The 24042-nt window shown below is 40.6% G+C and overlaps 3 protein-coding genes across 9 annotated transcripts in view; all 3 read left to right on the top strand.

Annotated features, from left to right (window-relative positions):
* The first annotated feature begins 157 nt into the window (after positions 1-157).
* Positions 158-11593, top strand: sparta (spartin a). 2 transcript variants are annotated; one of them, XM_015961571.3, is made up of 8 exons: positions 158-482; positions 659-1397; positions 2004-2198; positions 5851-6001; positions 6219-6413; positions 6629-6790; positions 8546-8636; positions 10378-11593. In XM_015961571.3, exons 2-8 carry the CDS (start codon positions 660-662, stop codon positions 10634-10636), a joined length of 1791 nt encoding a protein of 596 aa, XP_015817057.3. In that variant the 5' UTR covers positions 158-482; position 659; the 3' UTR covers positions 10637-11593. The 2 variants fall into 2 exon arrangements, with proteins under 2 accessions (XP_015817057.3, XP_015817058.3); XM_015961572.3 differs by having other exon boundaries at positions 159-482; positions 9714-10607.
* Positions 11594-11823: 230 nt separating this feature from the next.
* ccdc169 (coiled-coil domain containing 169) lies at positions 11824-17528 on the top strand. 5 transcript variants are annotated; one of them, XM_054730797.2, is made up of 8 exons: positions 11824-11953; positions 12066-12148; positions 12221-12331; positions 12895-12935; positions 13606-13704; positions 14184-14237; positions 14518-14594; positions 14934-14994. In XM_054730797.2, the coding sequence occupies exons 1-8, from the start codon at positions 11880-11882 to the stop codon at positions 14977-14979; spliced, it is 585 nt and encodes a 194-aa protein (XP_054586772.1). In that variant the 5' UTR covers positions 11824-11879; the 3' UTR covers positions 14980-14994. The 5 variants fall into 5 exon arrangements, with proteins under 5 accessions (XP_054586772.1, XP_054586771.1, XP_015817060.1 ...); XM_015961573.3 differs by lacking the exon at positions 14934-14994 and adding an exon at positions 16484-17520 and having other exon boundaries at positions 11828-11953; XM_054730796.2 differs by lacking the exons at positions 12221-12331; positions 14934-14994 and adding an exon at positions 16484-17528 and having other exon boundaries at positions 11825-11953.
* A 5489-nt stretch (positions 17529-23017) lies between these two features.
* The window catches only part of dclk1a (doublecortin-like kinase 1a), a 70097-nt gene continuing 69072 nt past the window's right edge, over positions 23018-24042 (top strand). For both annotated transcript variants that reach the window (XM_070555857.1, XM_054730792.2), the window contains exons 1-2: positions 23018-23150; positions 23572-23961. In XM_070555857.1, coding sequence (XP_070411958.1) covers positions 23601-23961 — 361 coding nt within the window. In that variant the 5' untranslated portion in view covers positions 23018-23150; positions 23572-23600. The remainder of the gene's footprint in view (positions 23151-23571; positions 23962-24042) is intronic.

Below are 24042 nucleotides of genomic sequence, written 5' to 3'. Positions count from 1 at the left end.
CAAACACGTTTCTCGCTTTGTTTGTAGTTTGTAAGCTTTTATTTTGAAAATTGAAGCTGTAGTGTTTTTCCGGTTTTAAAGACGCTTGTTCGTCGAAATAAACAGAAATACCGGTAGATCTGTTTGGTTATTTTACACGATTACGTGGACAGATAAATATGAAAAACGCAAAAAAAAAAAAAAAGTCACCAAATAGAAGATTTACCGTTACATTTTCCGAGCGTTGTGCAGCGACGGTAACCGGAAGTAGCTGTGGAATCACCTGTAAAATGAAACTATAAATAGAATGAAAGAATTCCACACCAGTCCTGCTGTTCTGGAAAAACTTGCTTTTACTCGTTGTGTGTTGCAGCCGCAGCAACAAGCACATGCCTGAGAACCTATTCACGTGTATTTTCTTTAGATGCAGTCAGAGGTTCTCATGTGAGCTTTTAAGTTACTTTCTACGCCTCAAACCATATTTCCTTTTGGTTTGTTAACAGGTAAGATGCGCACCTACCTTGTCTTTCTCGTTTTTAGTTATTTTTATGTCACAACCTCAAATTATTCCTATTACAAGCTGTGTTATCTTTTAGTTTGTGCTTATTGGTTTTACTTAGGATCATTTTGTAGAAATAGCGCATGAATATGACATTGCTTTATTTTTGGGGCTCCTCAGTATGGCTGAACCTGCTGAGTTGTTGCTCATCACGGACCAGTATAGGATGGCCCTTCAGTACCTGAATCGGGGACTGGCAGCTGAAGAGGCCAACCAGAAACAGGAGGCCCAGGGATATTACAGGAACGGTCGTAGGCATCTTACTCAGGGCCTGGAGGTTCCTACTGGTGCAGAGAGGAACCAGGGAGAGAACTGGGACAAAGCCCGGCAGCTTCAGCAGAAGATGATGAACATGATGAAAACTATCAACAATCACCTCTCTGATCTGGAAAGGTCACCAGAAAACGACAACGAGTTACCTTTAATTGATCTTTCTTCTGAACTGTATCCAAACTTGGCTATACTCTCTCAGTCCTCCAACAGCCCTCTCCACCATCTGTACCCCACCTTACCAGCTACATCACCAGCCCCTATCAGTCCTGCACCCCCTGCTGTCCCAAACACACACAGACTCCCAGCAGCTGCTCTGAACACAGTCACCATGGATAATCCAGGAGACCTGCCTCCAGCGTACACACCAAAGCCCACAGAGGGTCACCGCAGCCTGGCTGGAGGCGGCGTCTGGTCAGGACGCTCCAGAAGAGTGGCGAGGGATGGACAGGAGCTGCTTTCTTTCCCCTCTGGGGTGCAGATGTTCTTTGTGGAACCAAACGGACAGGTCAGCTCTCTATCCCATCCAGGCTATCTCCGTATCATCACGAATGAACCCGGCACTGGAAAACCCTCCACATTTTTACATGTAAGTATCACATGCTAGGGACATTTATTTTTGTGAGTGAGTTAGAGGTAAGTAGGTGTGACAATGTCATCCTGAGTGTTTTTCTCACAATGACTGATTATATGGAGAAGATTGACCAGCTCATTTAAAAAATACCCTAATGACGAAGGTATGTGTTGCTGCTACACTTAGGAATAAATCGAATAAATCGAAACCCCATTATCAATTTATTTGTAGAGTATCAGATCAGGAGGCCTGTCAACCAGAATGGAAGGAAAGAAAAAAATGCTGCCGGTCCAGTCTGGTGATCTGGTGCTGCTTTGTTTTCCAATAAGACAATGGTTCCATTAACAGATGACTCTGCACTTCTGTTGTTCTGCCAGTCGGGTTCCTGCATCCTCACAGGGGTCAACATCCCAATAGCACTGCTGCAAAAATTTTCCAAGCCTTGCATGTCAATATGAATTATTTAAACAAGCTTAAAGGGACTTTAAAACCACACCAAGATCATGGATCTAGTTGCATTTTTTAAAATTTGACAGAAAAAATTAAAAGTCATTCATTCTTTAGTTTGATCTGGACAACCCATCTGATTTAACTTTGTGTTGGTTCATTGTGTTTGTTCAGGTGTGTGAACGGATGTATCCACTGACAGCAGACACTCCGGTGCTGCTGGCTAACTCTGGGATCTTCATGTTCCCTGACTGCATGTCAGAGACGCCCGGGGCCTACGTGGGTTTGGTGCTGTCCTCTGAACTGCCTGCTGCAGACTGCGACATGTTTCAGGATCTCCTGTCGCAGCTCTCTGATTTCAGAATCCAGGTCAGTCTTTACTAAGAGAATAAGAATGAACCACCTTAAGAGCTGTAGAGGTGGGTTACTCGAGCCCTAGAATGTAAAGTCCTTTACATGTAAAGGACTTTACATTTAAAGGTGCAACATGTAAGAATGAAGCAAGAATGACATCCTGTGGTCAAATTTGGTTACTGCAGCCAATTTTTATAACCAAAATGTCATCTGTCTCACTACCGTTCTGAGTTTCATGGCTGTTGCCAGTTATAGATCAGCACCAGAAGATTGTTGATGACAAACAAAGATGATTCTTACACATTCATTTGATTAGTAGATGAATGCATTGTTATATCTGGTGTTGCCACTCTTGGGTGTTTTACGGTAGGGAGCACTTACTACACTTATTGCGGTAAGAAGTAGAGGAAATGTTATTGTTTGCCGTCTTGCTGTTATAGTTCTGAAATACTCATTAAAGGAAATAAAATGTCATGACTCATTACTCACTTCACACATACGTTTAACTGTAATATCGAATTACTGGTAATTGAAAAAGTATTGTGAGATATTTAAAAAGCCAACTAATTTACTTTTAGTCTTGTTAGCTCAATGTTAGCTTCTAGCCTTCTTTACCCAATATTAGAGTAAAACAAAAGGATGCCGTGGCTTAGGGGTACGAGAAATATCTTCTGGGTCGCTCCTGTTTACTGGCTTCGGTTCTTGAAACAACTCTGGAGCTTTTTGCTGGCCAGTGTTGAATTATAAATGCTGGTGCTGTTGAATTGTCTCGGCGCAAACTTGACAACCTCGCTGGCTCACAGATTGTAAACGGTGACTACGTCCCTCTTTAAAAGCAGCACCAGGTGTAAAATATGCAGGAGAAAACCTTGATGCCCCCACGCCATCACTAAGCTAAAACACTCACTTTTCTGGGTGCAAACGTTACACAAGTTGGACTTGGATGGGTAAGATGAGTAGAAGCTACCATAGCAAAGCTAGACAAACTAAGGAGAAGGTTTAGTGGAACGTCACATCTCCATCAGAAGATTCCGTGTGATTTAAGCCCCCAAAGACCCACGGTGAGGGTTCGGTGTCATCACAGAAAAAACGTCTGCTAGCTTTGATGAAGTGGTGATGTACTTGCAGAATTCACAAATGTACATCTGGAGCTAGGTACGTCGCCTCCGTAATGTCTGCCACTGTGTTTATTCAATCAGTTTGTCCAGTAGAGGTGGGAAAAAATGATCGATTCTAAGTTGCATCGCGATTCAGCCGTGCATGATTCTGCATCGATGCAGCAACGTGACATAATGAGATTTTCTCCCTATGTCTATGTCGGGGGTCGGCAACCCGTGGTACTGGAGCCGCATGCGGCTCTTCCATCCATCTGATGCGGCTCTCTGTGCTTGTAAAATAGTGAATGGATATTTAAATAAAATGCTTTATATTTTACTGCATTAATTTTACATCTGTATGTCAATTCTAAATGTAAAGATTATCTGCGTAAACCTGAACAGTTCCAACCCGGTCTTACTGTGAGACCGGGTTGACGCGTCACGCTTGTGCGTAATCATAGGCGCTTTCTAAGCTGAAGAGGACGTGAGATTCTGGGATTCTCCTCAGACAGGCTCCTGGATGTGTCGCCACATTGGAGACAGGAACAAGCGCTATTCAGCCAAAGTTTCATAATCGGGGAACATATTCTAAGTGACAAGTTTCACTTCAGTCGGAGGAATCTTCCTGCATGCGCTCTGGTTCTGCGACGTGCTCCAAGCCCCTCTCCACATCTTCAGCTCGCTGCGTACCTTATGTAGTACACGCTGACAGCGAGCTGCGCTGAGCAGTGTCCAGCTCAGATGTTCAGATGGGAATCTTTTCTTGAGTGATTTAGCTACATCTGCGGTGTGCGTAACGAATAAAATGTCAGTTCGTCTGCATGCGTCGGGGTAATTCTTTCTATTCTTTCTCCGTCAAAATAAATAGTCATACGGGAACTATCCGGTCAACACAAGCCCTGCTTTTAACTGTTCTGTGTTCTGGTGAAAATTGTTGCAAATAGATATAATTAAACTTGATTAACACCAGAGCCAGGCGCACTGCACCGTTATCTCCGTCACTGTAAATGAAGGAAAAACAAAATGATCCGATCCTTTTCTGACCTTCCCCACCTACAAAGTTTAATTACAACAATCAAACGTGACAGAGCCTGGATTTGTATTCTGAACAGTCTAAACATGTTTTAAAAAGAAACATATGACAAAAGTGGCACCTGCTCAGTAAAACCACCAACAGGGTGAAAAATATAAAAAAATTGTAGGCAGAGACGGGCTACAACTTCTGGATCCATTTTATATAAATCGTTTTATTGATTATCGTCTTATGAAAGATAACTTTGACATACACGAGCGACCGGTACCGGCTGCTGTCACCTGTTGTGATTGGTTAAAGCAGCTCTTTGCTGTCTGAGGGTAGGCCCCGCCCACAACGCCGCGGCTGCTGTGGCTCCCAGTGTTTTCTTTACTGTGGGAAACGGGTAATAATGGCTCTCTTTGATGGGAACAGGTTGCCGACCCCTGGTCTATGTCTATGCGAGGACAATAAAGTTTTGATGTTTTACAATTACTTCTGGGGGCAGAGTTGCAATGACATGCGCACTGCGTTGCCCTAGCGCCAATTTAAAACAGAAAAGGCAGACAGGGATACAGGGCCACCATTACCAGTAATCAAAGATGTACCCGTTACATTTAAATTGGATATCTGGGCTAATTTTGGTTTTGGGATCCTGGATGTGAAAGAATCACTTAACACAGTATTTGTTTACTATTTTTAAGTTCAGTAATATTCTATCTTAAAGCTACTCTATACCGAAAACATTATTTCTTATATTATTTAAGTAATTATAGGCAGCACACTTTAAAAATTATTTCTCACTATAGTGAATAGATGATTGTTCTGTTTTTCAGGGATTTCGAAATCAAAAAGAAATTTAAAACTATTCTACTGCTTTTATTAAGTAATGAAAATTTTTGTGTGAAGAATCGTGATGCATTTCAGACTCAAATCGAATCTTTAGGCAGATAATCGGAATCGGATGGAATCGTGAGGCAGGTATAGATGCACACCACTATTGTCCAGTAGATAAAAGTAAATCATAAGGCTTAATATTTTCACAAACATTGCACTGATGACAAAGTACTTCTCCACGTCGTACAAGTCGCATGCATTTGAGTGATGGGGTGCTTCTCCAAAGGCTTCTCAAACGTTTACATCGTGGGTCTCCTTTGGCTACTAATCCAGCTTCCACTCGCCAGAGACTGGAGGATTCTTTTTGGGACTTGGACTTTAAAATCATGTGATCTGACTTGGTCTCAACTTGAACTACTCCTAAGACTTGAACACAAGGACTAAAGTGTGACTTGGGCTCGTGAGATGTTGACCTGACCACAACACTGGTGGCCTGACACAAAAAAGTGTGGAATGACGTGAGCAAATATTCACTTTGCAGAGCCTTATGGAATCCTAAATCCATGTGTGCTTTCCGTCACGTGTTTATCTTGTCATTCTTATATAATAAAACCATATAAAGCTCTAGTACCTTCTTTCTATTTGTAATTAAAACTGTTAAAGCACCATCTTCCTATTCTGCTCACAATTTCTTAAGTAATTTTAGTGGATTTTCTGACAGGGCCAAGATGGTACAGGAGTTGTTGCCATGAACTTGACTACAAAAGTCCCACTTGGAACCCCGAACAAGCAAAGTGAAACAGAGGAGGAGAAGGGAAAAGAGCTCATTTTTCCTGGTTGGAGTGAGAAGATGGCTCAAGGAATCTTGTCGGGTGAGTTAGTCAAAAACACCTCGAGCTATCCATAAGATTTGTTCATGAAGTTTTTCAAGCTTAAACAGCCCAAGTTAATTTATGAGATTCATCCACTAGGTGGTGCTGTTCAGCACTTTTCTCATGAGCAAGATTTATTTATGCAACAACCATTTGCACAAATGGGTGTAATTATTAGTTTGAGACAATAATAAGCACAACTAATGGATCTCTGCAGGAGCTACTCGGTTAAGCGAGTCATTTACAAAAGGAGCTACAGCCACGGGAAAAGCCATTCAGCAGGGAGCAGTGAAGATCCGGGACCGCATCACACCTGAGGAGACTCCATCTGAGGTCAGCCCACGCGTCACCAAAGGTCTGGATGCTGCTAAACAGGCCACAGGGGGTGCTGTACGAGTCAGCCAGTTCTTAGGTGAGAACATCTATAGTATATCCCAATCGGAATAGCTACATCACATCCAAATTCATCTAAACCTTTACATAATTTGATAAATGAAATAAACCACTCTCCTGCCATGGATGTTGAATGTTCGTAGTACTTTGTTAAAGTGCATCAATTATTGATCTTTGATTAAAAAAATGATGTAATTAAGTCTGTTTTTGTTGTGTAATTTTGTACGTCTTTAGTCTATGGCATGAGCACGATTGCAGGACACGTAGCAGACAAGATGGCACCTCATGTGAAGAAACACGGTCCTAAATTATTCCCAGAATCTATGAAGAAGAGCCAAGATGGCCATGCTTCCAACTTCGATGCAGCTAAGTTGGTAGCATCCAGCAGCGTAAAAGGTATTTACAGAATTTTATGAAATAAGCTCAATAATAATCTTAAAGGGACTCTAAGGAAGTTTGACAGTATAAACATGTATAGAAATAATAAACGTGTATAGAAATAACAAAGGACGATCATTCAGTGTATCTTGGCTTGGAGAATCCTCTACCGTGCACCATCTTGCCACAGGAGTCCGCCAGGGCTCTGTACTAGGACCTCTTCTCTTTGCCATATACACCACCTCACTGGGTGAGATCATTTGATCACATGGCTTCTCCTACCACTGCTATGCAGACAACAACCAGGTCTATCTGTCATTTCCACCGGACGACCATACTGTCTCTGCACGAATATCAAACTGTCTCTCTGACATATCAAAATGGATGAAATCCCATCATCTCCAACTCAACCTCTCTAAAACTGAACTACTTGTCATCCCAGCAAAACCACCCATACAGCACAATATCTCAATCCAAAAGGGGCAGCAGTAGCTCAGGTGGTAGAGTGGGTTGCCTCATGATCATGGGTTCGATTCCAGCTCTCGCCAAGGGTATCCTGCTGTTGTGTCCTTGAGCAAGACACTTCACCCAACTTGCCTGTGTTAGTGGTGCCAAATGGCAGCCTTGCCTCTGTCAGACCTCCCCAGGGCGGCTGTGGCTACAAGTAGCTTACCATCACTAACAGTGTGTGAATGTGAGAGTGTGTGAAAGCGTCTTTGGGTGTCTAGAAAGCGCTATATAAGTTCAATGCATTATTATTCTAAACATAAACAAACATAAATTTCTTCTTAAAACATTCTCCTGCAATGCCCTGGTCCTGTAGAATGAGCCCTGGCATTTTTACTGTGATTGCCTGTTTTTCTGTAAAATCAGAAAAAGTTGCTCTGGTCGAACAGGCTGCTTCATGTGGGTCCACGCTCAGGCATAGCCCGTATAGCATTTGCTATCCGTAGTTTTAGCAGCAGAGAGAGAGGCAGTGCTAACTCGGCGACTTTGTCGCTTTTCCCATCGTCTAGTGACAAACCTAGCTACATTTCTGAGGACCCTTGGCTACTTTCTGTAGAACTTTCTTCTAGATATTTCCTGCAAATTAGCAACAAAATAGCCTTTTCCGCTCCAAACCGTTCTTTGGATTGGCGTGTTTTTAGCTGTCATCAAGGATATAAATGTTACAGATAGGTTGAACATCACTGGTGCTTTAGCTCACCTAGTAAGATGTCTGACTCTCATGCAGAATACCTGGGTTTGACTCCAGGTGTGAACATAATTTGTTATTTGGAGTTTCTTTTTTACATTAATGATAGATTTTTTACAGTAATAAGACGCCCAAATTTTTATTTGAGACTCGCTGAATGGCATTGAATTCTCAGATAAAAAGATGTGGGTTCAACTTTCATTTCGGATCAATTTTTCAAGCAAGGGAAGGGAATGATCTGAGCATGCAGGAGGACTGACCCATCTTAAACCTTTGTCGGCTGTGCTGAAGAGAAAGGTACAGAACCAAATTATTTAATTAATTAGCTGCGTGTTCTCCTGTCCTCTGTCCTCCGGGCCACACACACACACACACACACAGGACTGTCTCAGCTGTTATTTTCGTTAAGGAGTGTGCACGTACAGCATGCGCGCCTTGTGCACGAGCTTACTTTTGAAGCTGCAGTTACGCATTAGAGTTCCTTTAACATATACAAACAGTATACATGCATGTTGTCTTTGTTTTGAATTAGTTTTTGAGGACATTGAAAATAGATTTCTGATATATTTGAATGTTAGGTTTATGCACAGTTTGGTCGAGTCTGGAAGATGGGGCAAAGCACGTTTGCAAAAGTGTTGCCTCTGAGACGGTCACAACAGTGAAGTACAAGTAAGTTCATTTATTTCTCCTCACTGGTCCCACGTGATAATTCATCCTTTTAATCCATGAATGTATCATGTTATATCTCATCTGTTCTCGATTTCTGAATTTAACGTCTCACTTTAAAGAGGAGCTTCACTGAAAAAACAGTTTTACATATTATTTTTTAAATTGATTTGTCACTTGGAGTTTAAAGGCATACTATGCAACTTTTTCTATTTTTAAATCATTTTCTTGAGCCAGTATGTGTTAAAATCACCCTTTACAGGGTCGACAAAAAGTCACTCAGACCCCTGCCACCCCATGTGGCCAGAATACAGCACTTGCAACTTCAGAGTATGCAGTCCAGTCCCTGTTGGACCTGGTAAATTGGAACGTTTATATGCCTTACACTGGAGGCTGCTTCCAGCACATTTCCTGCATGTTTGAGATCATGAACACAGCTGATTTGTTTAATTTAGTGATGAATAACTCCTGTAGACACTAGGGAAGGCTGGGGAGACATTTCAGCTGTTAGATTAAAATGTTAAAAAGACAAACGCACAGAGAGGAGATATGTTTTGTTTTCGGTTCTTCAAACGGACACAAGGAGGTGCTAAAAGCAAGCCAAAACTGACAAGTCTCCCTTTGACATTCATGAACTTGTCAATCGTGACTCACGACAAGAAAGGCTGTTGTTTTTGCGTGCAAGAAAAAGCAGAGAAAATCTCAGCTAATAGAAGCAAACCATTAGCATTAGCAACTGCACAACATGGCAGAACTCCTTCAGACTTGTGTTGTTTGGGGAGATAAAACATCCATGTCACAGAGTCCATGACCGAGTCATTTTGCTGTTATCCAGTCAAATGCAAGATGTCCTAATATTGGGAAGTAAGACTCCAAATCCTGTCGTCTAAAGCTACTTTCTCTGGCTGAATTGTCCGTGCTGTAACAGGGATTGACTTACAAGACATTCATTTCCACTAGAAACCACTGCGAATGTATTAAAAATATGAGTAAAGTTCCTCTTGAAAAGACTACTTGCCCATTATTATTGTTGTTGGTATTTTGGTGATCTGACCTGCTGTCATTGTTGTTTCTTTTCAGATTTAGGGGCTTAGAGAATCTAATAAACATGTCCAACAGTATGTGACTTCCCTGGGGAGAAAAGGCAACTTAAACTAACACTTAATCCTGTTAACCCTGTCTTGTGCACACAGTCACTAACTACGTTAGAAAATAACACAAATCCAGCGTAAAGCTAAAAAATAATCAAACTCTTGTTTGTGTCTTTATGGTTTTCTTTTTAAGGCTTTATTTATACTAAATTACCTGCATCATACACACACATATGCCTTAAGATGCAGCCTGAATTGTATTTTCGTGCTTCTAGTTCACTTTTCCTTTGTGTGCAAAGCTACAGTGATTGTGTGTTGTTCTCTATGTGCCTCAGTGTGACCAGAAACTGAATGTTTCTCTGGACACCTGTGTGGACATACAGATCACTGTAGCTGTTGGTGCTGTGTAAACAAACTTCCATATGGAAACAAAATAAGCTTCTGCTGTTTGTTGGTGGTACCCGTAGCTAAATACCAGCTTGTTTTGGATGGTGATGCTCTTTTCATTCATTCTATTTATATAAAAATTCTATCTAGAATTGAATTAGAGACATCCAATGAGATTTAACAGTTCTTTTAAAATCATTTTGTGTTCTAACTATTTTTCCCACACCACTTTTTTTTCTGTAACTCCACCAAATTACTTGTGAAAGGTATGGTGACGATGCAGCTCAAGCCACAGACACTGGTCTCAAGTCAGTGGGAAACATTGGTGTAGCCGCAAACAATTTTGACAACCTGGGCCTCTTAGCCTTTCTGAAGACGGCTAGCAGGCGGACAGTCAAGACCCTGGCTGGAAGTCCCAATGGAGAGCTAGCAGAAGGCAAAGAGGATGAGAAAAAAGAGGGACAACACTCACAGCCGAAAAGCACAGATACTCAGACTAAAGAAGAGGAAAAGAGGAAACAGTAGATTTGAGGAAGAATGTAAATGTTTTGATTTGTTTCCAGTTAGACTTCTGAGTATAACATTAATAAATGTTAAAATAGGGCTGCCAACTCTCACCAAATGATCGTGAGACACACATGTTTGACTGTCCTCACTCTCCCTCACACCACACCCCAATTTCTCAGGATTAAAAAAAGGTCATCTATCTGAGCTATGCTACTGTAAATAATCCCCTAGCTACAGCTACAAGTTCAGTTTTAAATTACCCTTTATGAGCAAAAAGAGGGAGATGACACCTTCTTGTGGCAATAAGCTTTCTTATCTACAAGACATGTGACATAAGTGTTCTGCAGTGAAAATAAATGCAAAATCTAAGTACATGAAAATAGTTTTTTCCACATTTTATCAGTTTTGCTCCATATTTAATTAGCATTGTGAATTTACATAGCAAACTGTGATTACATTCATTTTGCCTCTGGAAAACTAAATCTCACCTTTCTTTACCTCTGTCCTGATTCCAAACACGCACGCACGCACGCACGCACGCACACACACACACACACACACACACACACACACACACACACACACACACACACACAGAGAGATTTTTTTTTCAGAGACGAGGATTCGAGTCACACTTACAAAGACTTGAGACTAGATTTGTGTTCATGACCCGACCTGGGACTTGTTTTTGTAGCTCGATCGAACACAGACATGACAAAGAGGAATAGATTGGACTATTGATGTGATCATTATTGAAGCGGAGAGGAGAGTGGGAAGGCGGAGACACGGGGAGTCACACACACACACAGAAATTAAAATTAAGAAGAAACTAAAAGTTGGCAGCCCTGTATTAGTAATATTTTAATGCAAAATGTAATAAAAACATTAAAAGTATCTCCAATACAATGTTAATCTTGCAAAGGTTTTATTTTATGTCGTGTTTGTTCTGTGAAATAAAGTTCATTATCAAATTAATGCTCATAGTTGTCATGTTTCTTCTAACTAGCTACTTGTTCTTGCTAGCTATAGCTACCTTAAAATTAAATGTTATTAAACCACCTAAAACTATCAATTTGTATAGTTTTTGAACGTTTATTTTAAACTGAAGCTCTTGTTCTTTTTAATTCTTCTAGCACATCAATTCCTCGGTTTTTATTATTTTTTCACCATTATTTTAGCTTTTGCGGCGACACTTAACAAACCGGAAACAACCGTTTCCATGGTGACCCTTAACAACACATCTGATTTTCAGGTCTGAAAAATGGCTAAAGAAGACTACAGTAAATACAGTTTGTCGCGTCTGCATACTGAACTTCAAGAAGAGAGGGAGATTAGGTGAGTTATTTTCAGCTATTTTCATACAAATCTTTCAAAGGGTTTATAATAATCTGGCTTTTTTTAAGAGTTAGAGGCTAGCTAGCTAGCTACTGACATATTTTGCTTGCAGGGAAATGCTTGAAGAGTCGGTGTCTGATCTGAGGAGAACTTCGAGTGAACTACAAGACAGACTGCACTGCGTTGATGGGGAAGGTGTTAAACAGTTTGTTTTCATCAACCCGTCACGTGGTTGGTGTGATTTTAATGTGTTTTTGTTGGGTTCAGGTAATGAATGGAAGACAAGGTATGAGACACAATTAGAGCTAAATGGACAGCTGGAAAGACAGATTTCACTCATTCAGGACAAACTGGAGGACATCCGAGGAAACCCGATTGGTATGTTTAGAGGCTATGAATCTTAAAAGGAAACGATTCTTTTAAATTGAGGAACCAGTAAGCACACGGACCAGTGGGAGAGGGGAACTAGAAAGGGGCAGGAGCACAGGACACGACAGGAAGTACAAGTAGAAAATTAGTGAAAACGGTAACCTCCATAACTTTTGTACTGAGTTTGCATTATAAGAGTTACAATTTATCTGATCTGTATGTGGATTTACGTTAACCTTTTAATATTGCACTTAATTAAATTCTACTATTTATAAAATAAACACAAAAACAGCCAATTTTAATAAACAGGTGTAGAGCCAGAAGCAGAACTCTCTTAATGCTTCAGATATACTGTAATGGACCTGCTTTCTGTCCACTCTTCTGCAAAATTTATTTTAAGTCCATCAAAAGAGTCTTAAGCAGCATTTCAGCTTGAGTGAGCATTGCCTTTGTCCAGCAGATAAATGACAAGACAAAACAATATTTAGGTTTTTTTATTTTTTGCAACTCTTCACAAATGACTTTGTATTTGGATCACACTCTAGTGCTCACATTTCCTCGTTTCTTTACAGATCGACTGGCTTTCATTCGATCATATGAAGATATGGCAGTAGTGAGTGTTACAGTTGGGGTTTCTTTGATTCATTTAGCTGTAGTAGTGATCTTCGATTAATTAATTCAATGTAAGTGCAATGACAGAAGTGGACACCAGCAGAGGGCGCTAGAGGCACAAAACATTGACACCAGCTGCATAAACCAGAGTTTAATCACTGCAGTACTGTAATCACGGGATTACTGATCATGGGAGAGTAATGCACACTAATTACGATGCTAAAACCACACACACACACACACACACACACACACACACACACACACACACACACACACACACACACACACACACACACACACACATCACTAAAATTTAAACATTGAAGAGTGTGTTCCTAAGGGCAGAGCTAACAGATGCTCATTAGTGTATCTAACAAGTGGCTTCAGGGTGTTAAATCCAACGCTGACAGATTTGTAGATTATTAGTTCACCACATGAGAACAAAAAGAAAACTGATTTAAACTCTGCATGTTGCCATGTTTCAATATTCCATCCTCTTTTTAATCTCACATAACACCAACATACACGTAATCATTTATTAATCCAGTTAGTTTTTCTATTTCCAGCATCCCGTTATTGCATTTATACATTTTATCTGTCTTTTCATTAGCCTTCAGTAGAATAGCATCCCATCTAGCTGTGTGAATAAAAGTGATCATTTGCTGCAGGAGAATCTTAAACATCACCTAAAGCTCCTGACCAAACAGAAGACCGACCTCCAGAGTCGCCTAATGGACTGTCACCTTCTAATTGAGCAGGAGGGAAAGGTGTGTCTCACCTTTTTATGAGGCTTTCAGATGGATTCAGTGAGGAAAACTTGTAAAGGCCACAGTGTCTAAGGGTTTAGCTGTATTGTGTGTTAGATAAGCAGCCTTTTCCTCCACAGAATACATATGTCCATCACAAAAAAATACCATCTTTAGTCCTGGATTATAAAAGATTATTTAACGATTTTGTTTTACATTCTTTAGTTGATGCAAAAATTATTCCTAATCTCTGTCCTGCATGGCTTTGACTTGGCAAGTCTGCTTGTAGTTTAGTGACGTGGTTCTTTGTTTATTGTTCTGTTTAACAGACGGTGATATTAGTTAAATACGGGTTTAGCTCTCAGGATTTGTAACCCATAATCCCTAATCTAATGCCTGAGAGCTATTGAGGGCTCCCAAGTGATTTGGTAAGGTGGGTTTGATGATTATAGACGGGAACAAATAAAGATGTATGCTTTTTTTATTCCTTTCACCTAAAGGCTTTCCATAAAACCAACGATGAGAGGCGGGCATATCTAAAAGAAATAGCTTTGGTAAGCATAAATAATATCTTATAAACATGATAAAATAGCATAAAGACCACACTCTGGCTCTTCTCCTGCAGACATAGCTATGATGTCTCATGCATGCATCTGTTGCAGAACAATAAAATCCTTACAATAGAACTTTTTGACTTGTTGCAGAACTAAATTTCTGCAGAGCTCACATGAAACTCTGTTCTTTCTCATAATCTCATAAACAGCTTTTCACATGTCAGCAGGGGACTAAAAAAAGCTTCATTATTTATTAAAATGCTATTATTGACATTTTTAGCTGACTTCAATCCATGAGACCCAGAGAGGAAAAGAGTCCAGTCAGCGACAGAAGAACCCAGCAAACAAATCTATTAGGTTTGTGAGTCACAACTCAGCGAACTAACATTGCTTTAAGCATTCAGACAAGCCATTTTTTGTTATTTGTTCCTGTTGTATTTAAGGCTCTAACTAGTCATAGTAATAGTAATTTATGATGTTTTTATTGAAGTCACGCTAAGAACAGAGACACACATAGACCTCACATTAGTTCTTTGTTCAGCATATTAAGAATTAAAGTGACAATGTGTATCTTTCCTGGCAATAGGGGGCAGCACATATCTAAATCATTGTAAATAAGCAGAATTTTTGTGTTCGAGTAAGACCTTACCAACGGATGACCATTAAGCCTAATTTATACTTCTCTGTCTGCGTTAGGATGAACACACGCAACACCATTATGCGTCGACGCAAAAGCCCTTGACAGGCCTGCGGAGGAAGACGGAGACATGCCCCAAATTTTAACTATCCGTCTATAGAGACGGAAACCGCAAGCTTGTGATTGGTCAAGACGCTGCTTCCAGTTTTCATTCAATCAATCAATCAATCAAATTTTATTTCCAAAGCGCTTTTCAAACAAAGTGTTATTCAAAGTGCTTTACAAAATGACCCCAGATTCCCATAACAGGTTAAAAACATTAACAAACCTATGCAATCACACGCACACACACACAGACTCACACACACACACAAGTAAAAATTATATTAGGCTGAGTCCAGATGAGCCAAGTATGGTAACGCAAGGAAACGCCATCAGAGGAGCCGTCTGTCCCGGCAGCATCAGGTCTTCCACACTAAGTCAGGGCGCTCATTGTTCGTCAACATTACCATGTTTACCGCTTCATAGATGTTTAGCGACAGACACGGAACACATTGAAGAATGCATCACGGAAATAGTCTGATAATATGAACGTTTATTCACCCGTAACTTGCAACACGTGACCGTGGCGAGGCCAGAAGCCGTGACATTGAGAAACACCCTTAGACCCGTTCCCGTGTATTTTTAAACCAAGTTTTTATGGTTATGTGTTACAAAACTGCCAAAAATTTTTTTACAACTGGGCATCATTTAATTAATTTTCAACAACAGTTCGATGTTGAAATTTAAAAAAGCAAAGATATTGTCTCTTTAAAACACTTTTAAGCTAGTAACAATAGTTAAAACTGTTATTTTATACAATCACCATGAATTGATGTACATATCCATCCATCCATCCGATCGGTCGGTCAGTCAGTCCACTTGTTCGTTTGTTCTCCTCCATTTATCCAGGGTTGGGTTGTTCGGGCTGTAGCCTAAGCAGAGAGGCCCAGACTTCCCTCTCCACAGCCACTTGGGCCAGCTCGTCCAGGGTAATCCCAAGGCGTTCCCTGGCCAGCTGAGAGACAGTTCCTCCAGCATGTCCTGGGTCTGCCTTTAGATCTCCTCTCATTTGGACCTCACCAGGGAAGCATCCAGGAGGCATCCAGATGCCTGAGCCACCTCAACTGGCTCCTCTTTATTTGGTATCCCTCGGCAATTGTCATCAATTCTAATGTGCCCTTTTTGTAATTTCAACACAGACTCTACATTTTTTTCTCACATTCCCCCAAATCTCGGCACAATATTCAATTCAATTCAATTCAAAAATACTTTATTAATCCCAGAGGGAAATTAGAGTTTCAGTACACACAATTCTGAGATCAGACATACATACATATGACAAATAAGGCAGAACTGTTTACCAAAACAAGGCCTTTTTGTTTATTACATCACTTGTTTTATAGAGCATAGGAACAGATTCAGACATCTGATGTTTGGAGTATTCAGCATGTGGTTTATACTGAGATTACTGTGTATCATCCCACCCTATCTACTAATACTAGAATGTGTCTTCTAGCTGCTTACTTGACAATGTTTGCTTCTCTCTATGCCATCTTTTGCCACTTAGAGGGAAGCAGACCAGCAAGAAGTCACCGATTAAATCTAACAAAGAAAAGGAAGAAGAAGGAGATGGAATTGGCGGGAACGTGAATGTAGGAGGAGGAGGAGGTGATTCAACAACAGAGAGAGGAGTGAAAAAGATACCCCAAAGGGAAAAGTTACCCGCCATCTATACCTCATATTTCAGTGGCTGATTACTTTGCTACTGTAGTTGCTGTTTACATGATGTGTTAAATACTTGTTTAAACAGCTGAAGGTTTATAAATAATCTTAGTTTACAGATTTTTCTGCTTTAAATAACCAATTTAAACTTGTGTTATTATTACAGGCTTAGTGTGTGGTGAGGCAAGCTGTTAAAATGCCCGCTGAGTCTGACATTCTTTTGCGGTTATGTTTTTCTCCTTTAAAACAACTCCTACAGCGTGTTTTACGTAAGCAGCACCACATCCACCAATCTCTGTGCATGTAGGTCACCCACAGTGTGGGCATTCACCCCCGTCCAACCCACTGACCATCTTTATGCATGTGGGTGTCAGAAAAGTGCCAGGAGGAGGTGAAATATTGAGATGAGAAACTGCCAGAAGCCCTAATTAGTTTGCTGAAGAAAACTGGAGCACAGCTTCACTTTTAATCAGCATCACCAAAACACACAGAACAATGGTTTGGTATTAGACCAGCTATTGGATAAACTAAGATATTTAAGAATTTCTTGCTTAATGCAGTAAACATCACATATTATGTAAGCCAAAATGTTCTTTTTGCATCATATTATAAACTCGCATTTTATTCTATGTGAGCGTTGCTCATTCCAAACACTTGAGCTGTTTTTCTGCATTTTCTGCCTGAAGATTTAAAAAAAAATCCTTCAAAATCCACTTTTTGTGCCCAAAACTCTTGTGCTAATGTGTTCAGACTATAATAAAACCCAGTTTTTTGTATAAAACATGGGTTTCACTCTCATTTGGTTCAATGATTGATACTTCTTGACTTTATCTGGTTCTTTCATTTCACATTTGGAATAACAAAATCTCCAGGATAAAATAAAGATCATTTTTTTGTATTTGTTTGAAGTGTATCCGTTGCCAACTTTTGTTGGATTTGTGTGGATCTAACATTTCATGCAGAATTATGTACAATGTGCATAACTGTTCACTGTATTACACCTCCAAAATCTACTTATTTAAAAAAAATCTACACATCAAGTTCATTTTCTGTTCTCATTTTGGGTGTAACATTCATAATCCAAGTCTAAAAAAGTAAGACTCCCATCTCTTTAGCTCATCTGTTTTGCTGACTTGGTGCACAATCCTAAATATGCTTCTGTTTTGTTTTGGTTTTAGATTGACTGATCAAATTCAATTCCACATAATTCCTCATAGATTCTCAAAAGATTAAAACAAGTTGCTTTATTTCAGTAATTCATCTTAAATGGTGAAACTAATATATGAGATGGACTCATTACATGCAAAGCCAGATATTTTCAGACTTTAACTGTGATGATGATGGTTTACAGCTTACGAAAACCCCTAATTCAAAGTCTCTGACAATTAGAATATTTTTGGCTCAAATCATCACACTAATCACTTAATTAATCCAAAACACATGAGCCTTTAGATGGTTTCTCGCTTTATGTTGAATTATGGAAATGTATGAACATTTGCACCAGCTTCTAATTTTTCTAGTTTCACTTGGCTGTAATTGGGTGTTTTTATTAGTATATCTGTTACTCATAATCTAGTTATAGCATATTTATACATAAAAATCTGTAAAAATAACACAAGAACAGGCACAATTATTCCTGCTCCCTGTCCATCTGGGTTTTACGTAGAAAAACTAGCTGTTTTCTGCTTGTACATCACGCTGGAACAGAGTAAATCACTCAGACATTCTTAACAGAAAAATTAAGCAGTAACAAATCATAACAGTGACTGTTAAACCATGATGAAATGCAAAACTGCTGCTTACATTTGGTAAATGTGTTAGCTCCTCTGTCCCTGATCACCATGTGGGAGCTGAAAAGTAACACCTACAAGTGAAAGCATAAAAAATGTAAAAGAGAGATGTGTTTGCAGAGATGTGAACTATGATGGAAACATGGAAATGCAAAAGGAGTCTCAGTTAGAGAATTTTGAACCATGTTCTCATTGCAGACTGTGCTATGTAGAATTGTGGAGATGCGATGTGTATAATTGTAGAAAAAAAAGTTGTATTGTTTGCAAGCAGTCTGTTATGGGATGCCAAGTGTAAGTTGTACATGAAACAGACTAATCATATATAACACACTTTCATCATATTCTAAATGAATATTGCCCCAAAAATGCTGATATACAAACATAACATTGTTTCAGCTAATCTTAATGTTGAATCTAAACCAACATTTTAAATCTAAAATATGTTAAATCTAAATATTTGAGCTAAATCTTTCTTTGCTATAACCATTGCTAAGATGTCCAATGATATGCAGTCAGTGTCCATTGTGAAAAAAAAAATTAGCACAACTGGTCAACCTTTGTTGTGGGCACGACCACAAACGCTGATAGTTTAAGGAGTGTGGGAATTTTGCATATGACAAAATGATTTAACTTGCACATTAAGATTTACCATTTAGTTTTACCATTTACGTTTAGTTTTAACACTTAGGTTTAGATTTACATTAGGTTTAAAATTTTGAGTTAACATTTAGCTTTAACATTTAGGTTTATGTATTTAGCAGACGCTTTTGTCCAAAGCGACTTACAAGTGATAATCGGCATGTTGCCCTTGAGGCTAACAACAACAACTTGACATCAATCGTGGAGAGGAGGGAACAAGGAGTGGACAGTAGAGAGGTGGGGACGGGTGCAGGGAGGGTGCTAGTTAAGAAGATGCTCTCTGAAGAGCAGGGTCTTCAGGAGTTTCTTGAAAAATGAAAAGGAAGCCCCTGTTCTGGTAGTGCTTGGAAGGTCATTCCACATTTGTGGAACAATGCATGAGAAGAGTCTGGATTGTCCTGAGCGTGGTGTAGGCGCTGCTAGCCGACGATCCTGTGATGACCGGAGCGGCCGGGCCGAGACGTAAGCTTTTGCAAGAGGATTCAGGTAGATGGGAGCCGCACCATCTCAGACTTTGTATGCTAGTGTTAGCAATTTGAATTTGATGCGTGCTGCTAGCGGTAGCCAGTGGAGCTCAATTAACAGAGGGATGACGTGTGCTCTTTTTGGCTGGTTGAAGACCAAACGCGCCGCTGCGTTCTGGACCATTTGAAGAGGTCTCACAGCACAGGCTGGAAGACCAGTTAGAAGGGCATTGCAGTAATCGAGGCTGGAGATGACAGTGGATTGCACCAGGAGCTGGGTGGCATGTTGTGTTAGGTATGATCTGATCTTTCGTATGTTATACAGCGCAAAGCGGCATGAACGAACAACAGAGGCAACATGATCTTTAAAGGTCAGGTGTTCATCAGTCACAAAACCCAGATTTCGAACTGTCTTTGAAGGAGCCAGAGATAGGAAGTCATTCTGGATTGAGATATTGTGCTGTATGGATGGTTTTGCTGGGATGACAAGTAGTTCAGTTTTAGAGAGGTTGACTTGGAGATGGTGGGATTTCATCCATTTTGATATGTCAGAGAGACAGTTTGATATTCGTGCAGAGACAGTGTGGTCGTCCGGTGGAAATGACAGATGGAGCTGGGTGTCTTCTGCATAGCAGTGGTAGAAGAAGCCATGTGATCGAATGATCTCACCCAGTGAGGTGGTGTATATGGCAAAGAGAAGAGGTCCTAATACAGAGCCCTGGGGGACTCCTGTGGCAAGATGGTGCATGGTAGAGGATTGTCCAAGCCAAGATACACTTAATGATTGTCCTGTGAGGTACGATTCAAACCAGGCGTGTGCTTTCTCTGTGATGCCCATGGTTGTGAGTGTGGACAAAAGGAAGCCATGGTTGACAGTGTCAAATGCAGCCGGTAAGTCGAGCAGGATAAGCACTGAGGATTTGCCTGTCGCTCTAGCTTCTTTTAACTGCTAACAGAGCAGTTTCAGTGGAGTGGCCCTTTTTGAACCCAGATTGGTAAGGGTCAAGCAGACAGTTTTGTGAGAGGTATTCTGTGATCTGCTTGAAAGCCACCCTTTCAATGATTTTGGACAGAAAAGGGAGGAGAGAGATAGGTCGGTAGTTCTCCACATGATTTGGAGGAAGAGGTGTTTTTTTTAGCAGCGGTTTAACCTGAGCATGCTTGAGAGAGGTGGGAAATGTACCGGATGTCAGTGAAGCGTTGATCACATGTGTGACTGCTGCGGCTACTGTAGGAGCAATAGCTTGGAGCAGCTTAGTTGGAATGGAGTCGAGTGGGCATGTAGTAGGGCGGCTGCACGTGAGAAGCTTGGACACACAGTTCTCAGTGAGAGGGGAAAAAGAGGAAAATGAAGCAGTAGGGCCTGAGATGGTTGGGCTTGAAGGAGTTTGTGGTAGTGAATGTTCAGGAGTGGCCAGTTGAGTAAACTGTTTGCTTATAGCTGCCACTTTGTCAGTGAAGAATGAGGCAAAGGTGTCAGCTGATAGATTGTTGGTAGGAGGTGGAGACGGAGGGGTGAGCAGAGTTTTGAATGTTGAAATAGCTTTAGGTTTAGCCGTTTAACATTTAGATTGAACATTTCAATTTAGATTTAACATTCAGGCTTAACATTTAGATTTAACATTTAAGTTTAGTTTTAACATTTAGGTTTAGACGTACATTAGGTTTAAAGTTTTGAGTTAACATTTAGCTTTAACATTTAGGTTGGAGGTTTAACATTTAGATTGAACATTTATGTTTAACATTTAGGTTAGAGGTTTAACATTTAGATTGAACATTTCAATTTAGATTTAACATTTAGGTTGAACATTTAGGTTTAACATTTAAAATAAACATTTTGATTTATCATTTAAGTTTAGTTTTAGCATTTATATTTAACTTTTAGGTTTAACATGTATAGTTGAAATTTAAATTTAGATCAGAGTTTAAGTTCAGTTTTACGTTTAGATGTAGATTAGCATTTAGATTAGTTGAAATTGTATAAAATGTAAACATGTTTGTATATGGCCATTTTTAGGAAAGTTTCATTTTAAGTATGATGAAACTGTGCTAAATGTAGGGAAACATTTTGAATATATAAAATGCCTTTACAATACATGCTCTGTTATTATACACAACAAGTTATTTTACTGAATTCTGTCATTTGAGGTAAGTTACTTGAGACCTAAGTCCATCAAATTTGGCTGAATATTGACTTGGAGAATTTTTGCATAAACCACATATATTAAAACTCTTAAAACAGTTAACTAGTTCTGTTCTTGTCCTTCGTCTTTTTGGCACTCGTCCTAGAACAGTCTCCTCCAGTTTGTTCAGGATTCATTTAGACCAGAACACCTCATCAGCCAGCCCTTAGTTTGTAATGCACGCCGGGTTCTTGTGACTGCATCCCCAAATAAAAAAATAATTGTTGGGAGAAAAATATAGAAAGTAACGGACGCTGTTGCTTGATATATTCCTACAAAAATGCCACACCTTAATCACTCCGTGTTTAAAAAATGATGTAAACTAAAGGACAATTAAATAAACACGTTGTTGAGGGGAAATGTTAAATATATAATGACTGAAACTTTTAGAGGCACAGAAGTCAAGTCCCCCCACGTTTCAAGTCTTTAAGTCCAAATCAAGTTTAATAAAAACGAATGCATCTAAGTTTCAGACAAAAGTGGCTCATTAGTAGAGCAACCTCCGATTCAGTCCTGCTTGTGCATCCATGAATCAGAACACAAGTTCTGTGTTGCCATCCAGCTCGTGTTCACCTTCTCAGATTCTCTCAAGTCCCAAACCTGGAGTCCCAGGTCAGGTCATGAACACAAATCTAGTCTCAAGTCTTTGTAAGTGTGACTCGAATCCTCGTCTCTGGAAAAAAATCATTGTTTGTGTGTGTGTGTGTGTGTGTGTGTGTGTGTGTGTGTGTGTGTGTGTGTGTGTGTGTGTGTGTGTGTGTGTGTGTGTGTGTGTGTGTTAAAGTGGTGGTGATGGTCTCTGGTCACTAAAAATAAACAATGTGTGATATATATTAGAATAAATGAATAAAACATTTGAATTATAATGTAGAATACATTTTCGACCTGAGATTTTTTAAATAAAATTAGAGGCTTTTAAAACTAATGTGTAAGTGATGTGTCCCCTCCACCCCCTTGCTGGGAGGGTGCAGGAGCAGCAGCATCCCATGCACACGTGTGGAGCGTGGGCTTGCATACTTAAGGAGGGGGTGCTGAATGGAAATCACGACAGTGTGACGTGAAGGAGGTGGTGGTGAGAGATGGATGGGAGGGTGAAACAGCTGCCACACAGCGATCTCTCTCTCTCTCTCTCTCTCTCTCTCTCTCTCTCTCTCTCTCTCTCTCTCTCTCTCTCTCTCTCTCTCTCTCTCTTGCGCGCACACACACGCACGCACACGCACACGCACACACACTTCACTTGGTGGTGGAGCAACCGGACAACAAAGGAAGGAACGCACGGAGAGGAGCAGGTGGCTCTCTGCAGCCAAGGCGGGGATCTGACTACATCAGCATCAAAACTCCAATCAGCTCAATCTTTTTATTTTTACTAAAACATCTGCTGGAAACCACACATCAGCCCAGGCTGGAGGTGACCGAGGCGCTGATTGCTCGCGTCGGTAAGCGCTGCTATAAGTGATGGGTGGACATTCTCATCAGCACCATCAGACCTTCTGAAGTCTAGACTTGACATTATTATTCATGTTTATTAATTACCATGTATTACGCAACGATAGAGGTGGTTGGGTGATGTTAAATATTTTGGTAATATTTCAAAGGGATTCGTGACTGCCGCTCTTACATCCGAACTCCGACGCACCCCCAGCCGCAGACGGGCGTCATGAAGCGCGCCGTCCGCCTCTCGGCTTAAGAGCACTTAATCTGTCATTAGGGAGTTATTCTAAGACACCGGCTGGCTGCTTTACCAGCCTCTCCTGATTCCGCTCTTCATCTTTGTTTTTGTTTACCTGCTTTTCTGCCTTTTTCACAAACCGTAAAAAGTTTTCACCCTCCCCTCCCTACTTTGTTCCGCTCCCTCAGACAGTACAGCCGTACTCGTGAGCCTCGACATGGAGATGGAGCATTTCGACGACCGGGACAAAGGTCAGAGATTCGGCCGGTCCGGAGCCAAGATGCTGAACGGGGTTCCGAGTCCCACACACAGCGCTCACTGCAGCCTGTACCGGACTCGGACCCTGAAGACCCTCACCGTGGAGAAGAGAGCCAAAAAAGTGCGGTTCTACCGCAACGGTGACCGCTACTTCAATGGGATCGTGTACGCCATCTCCGCGGACAGGTTCCGGACTTTTGACGCGCTGCTTGCGGATCTGACCCGCTCGCTGTCCGACAACGTCAATTTGCCCCAGGGCGTCCGAACCATCTATACCCTGGATGGCAAGAAAATCACCAGCATTGATCAGCTGCTAGAAGGTGAGTTTTAAATAGCAAAGCCTGCTCTGATCCTTTAAATATTATTCATGAGAGCTGGACTTTAAGGTCCTGACTTGTGTT

Source organism: Nothobranchius furzeri, chromosome 10 (genome assembly GCF_043380555.1).
Source record: "Nothobranchius furzeri strain GRZ-AD chromosome 10, NfurGRZ-RIMD1, whole genome shotgun sequence".
In the NCBI taxonomy this organism is placed as follows: domain Eukaryota; kingdom Metazoa; phylum Chordata; class Actinopteri; order Cyprinodontiformes; family Nothobranchiidae; genus Nothobranchius; species Nothobranchius furzeri.
Note: the sequence above shows the minus strand (reverse complement) of the source record. Positions and strands in the feature narration are given on the sequence as shown.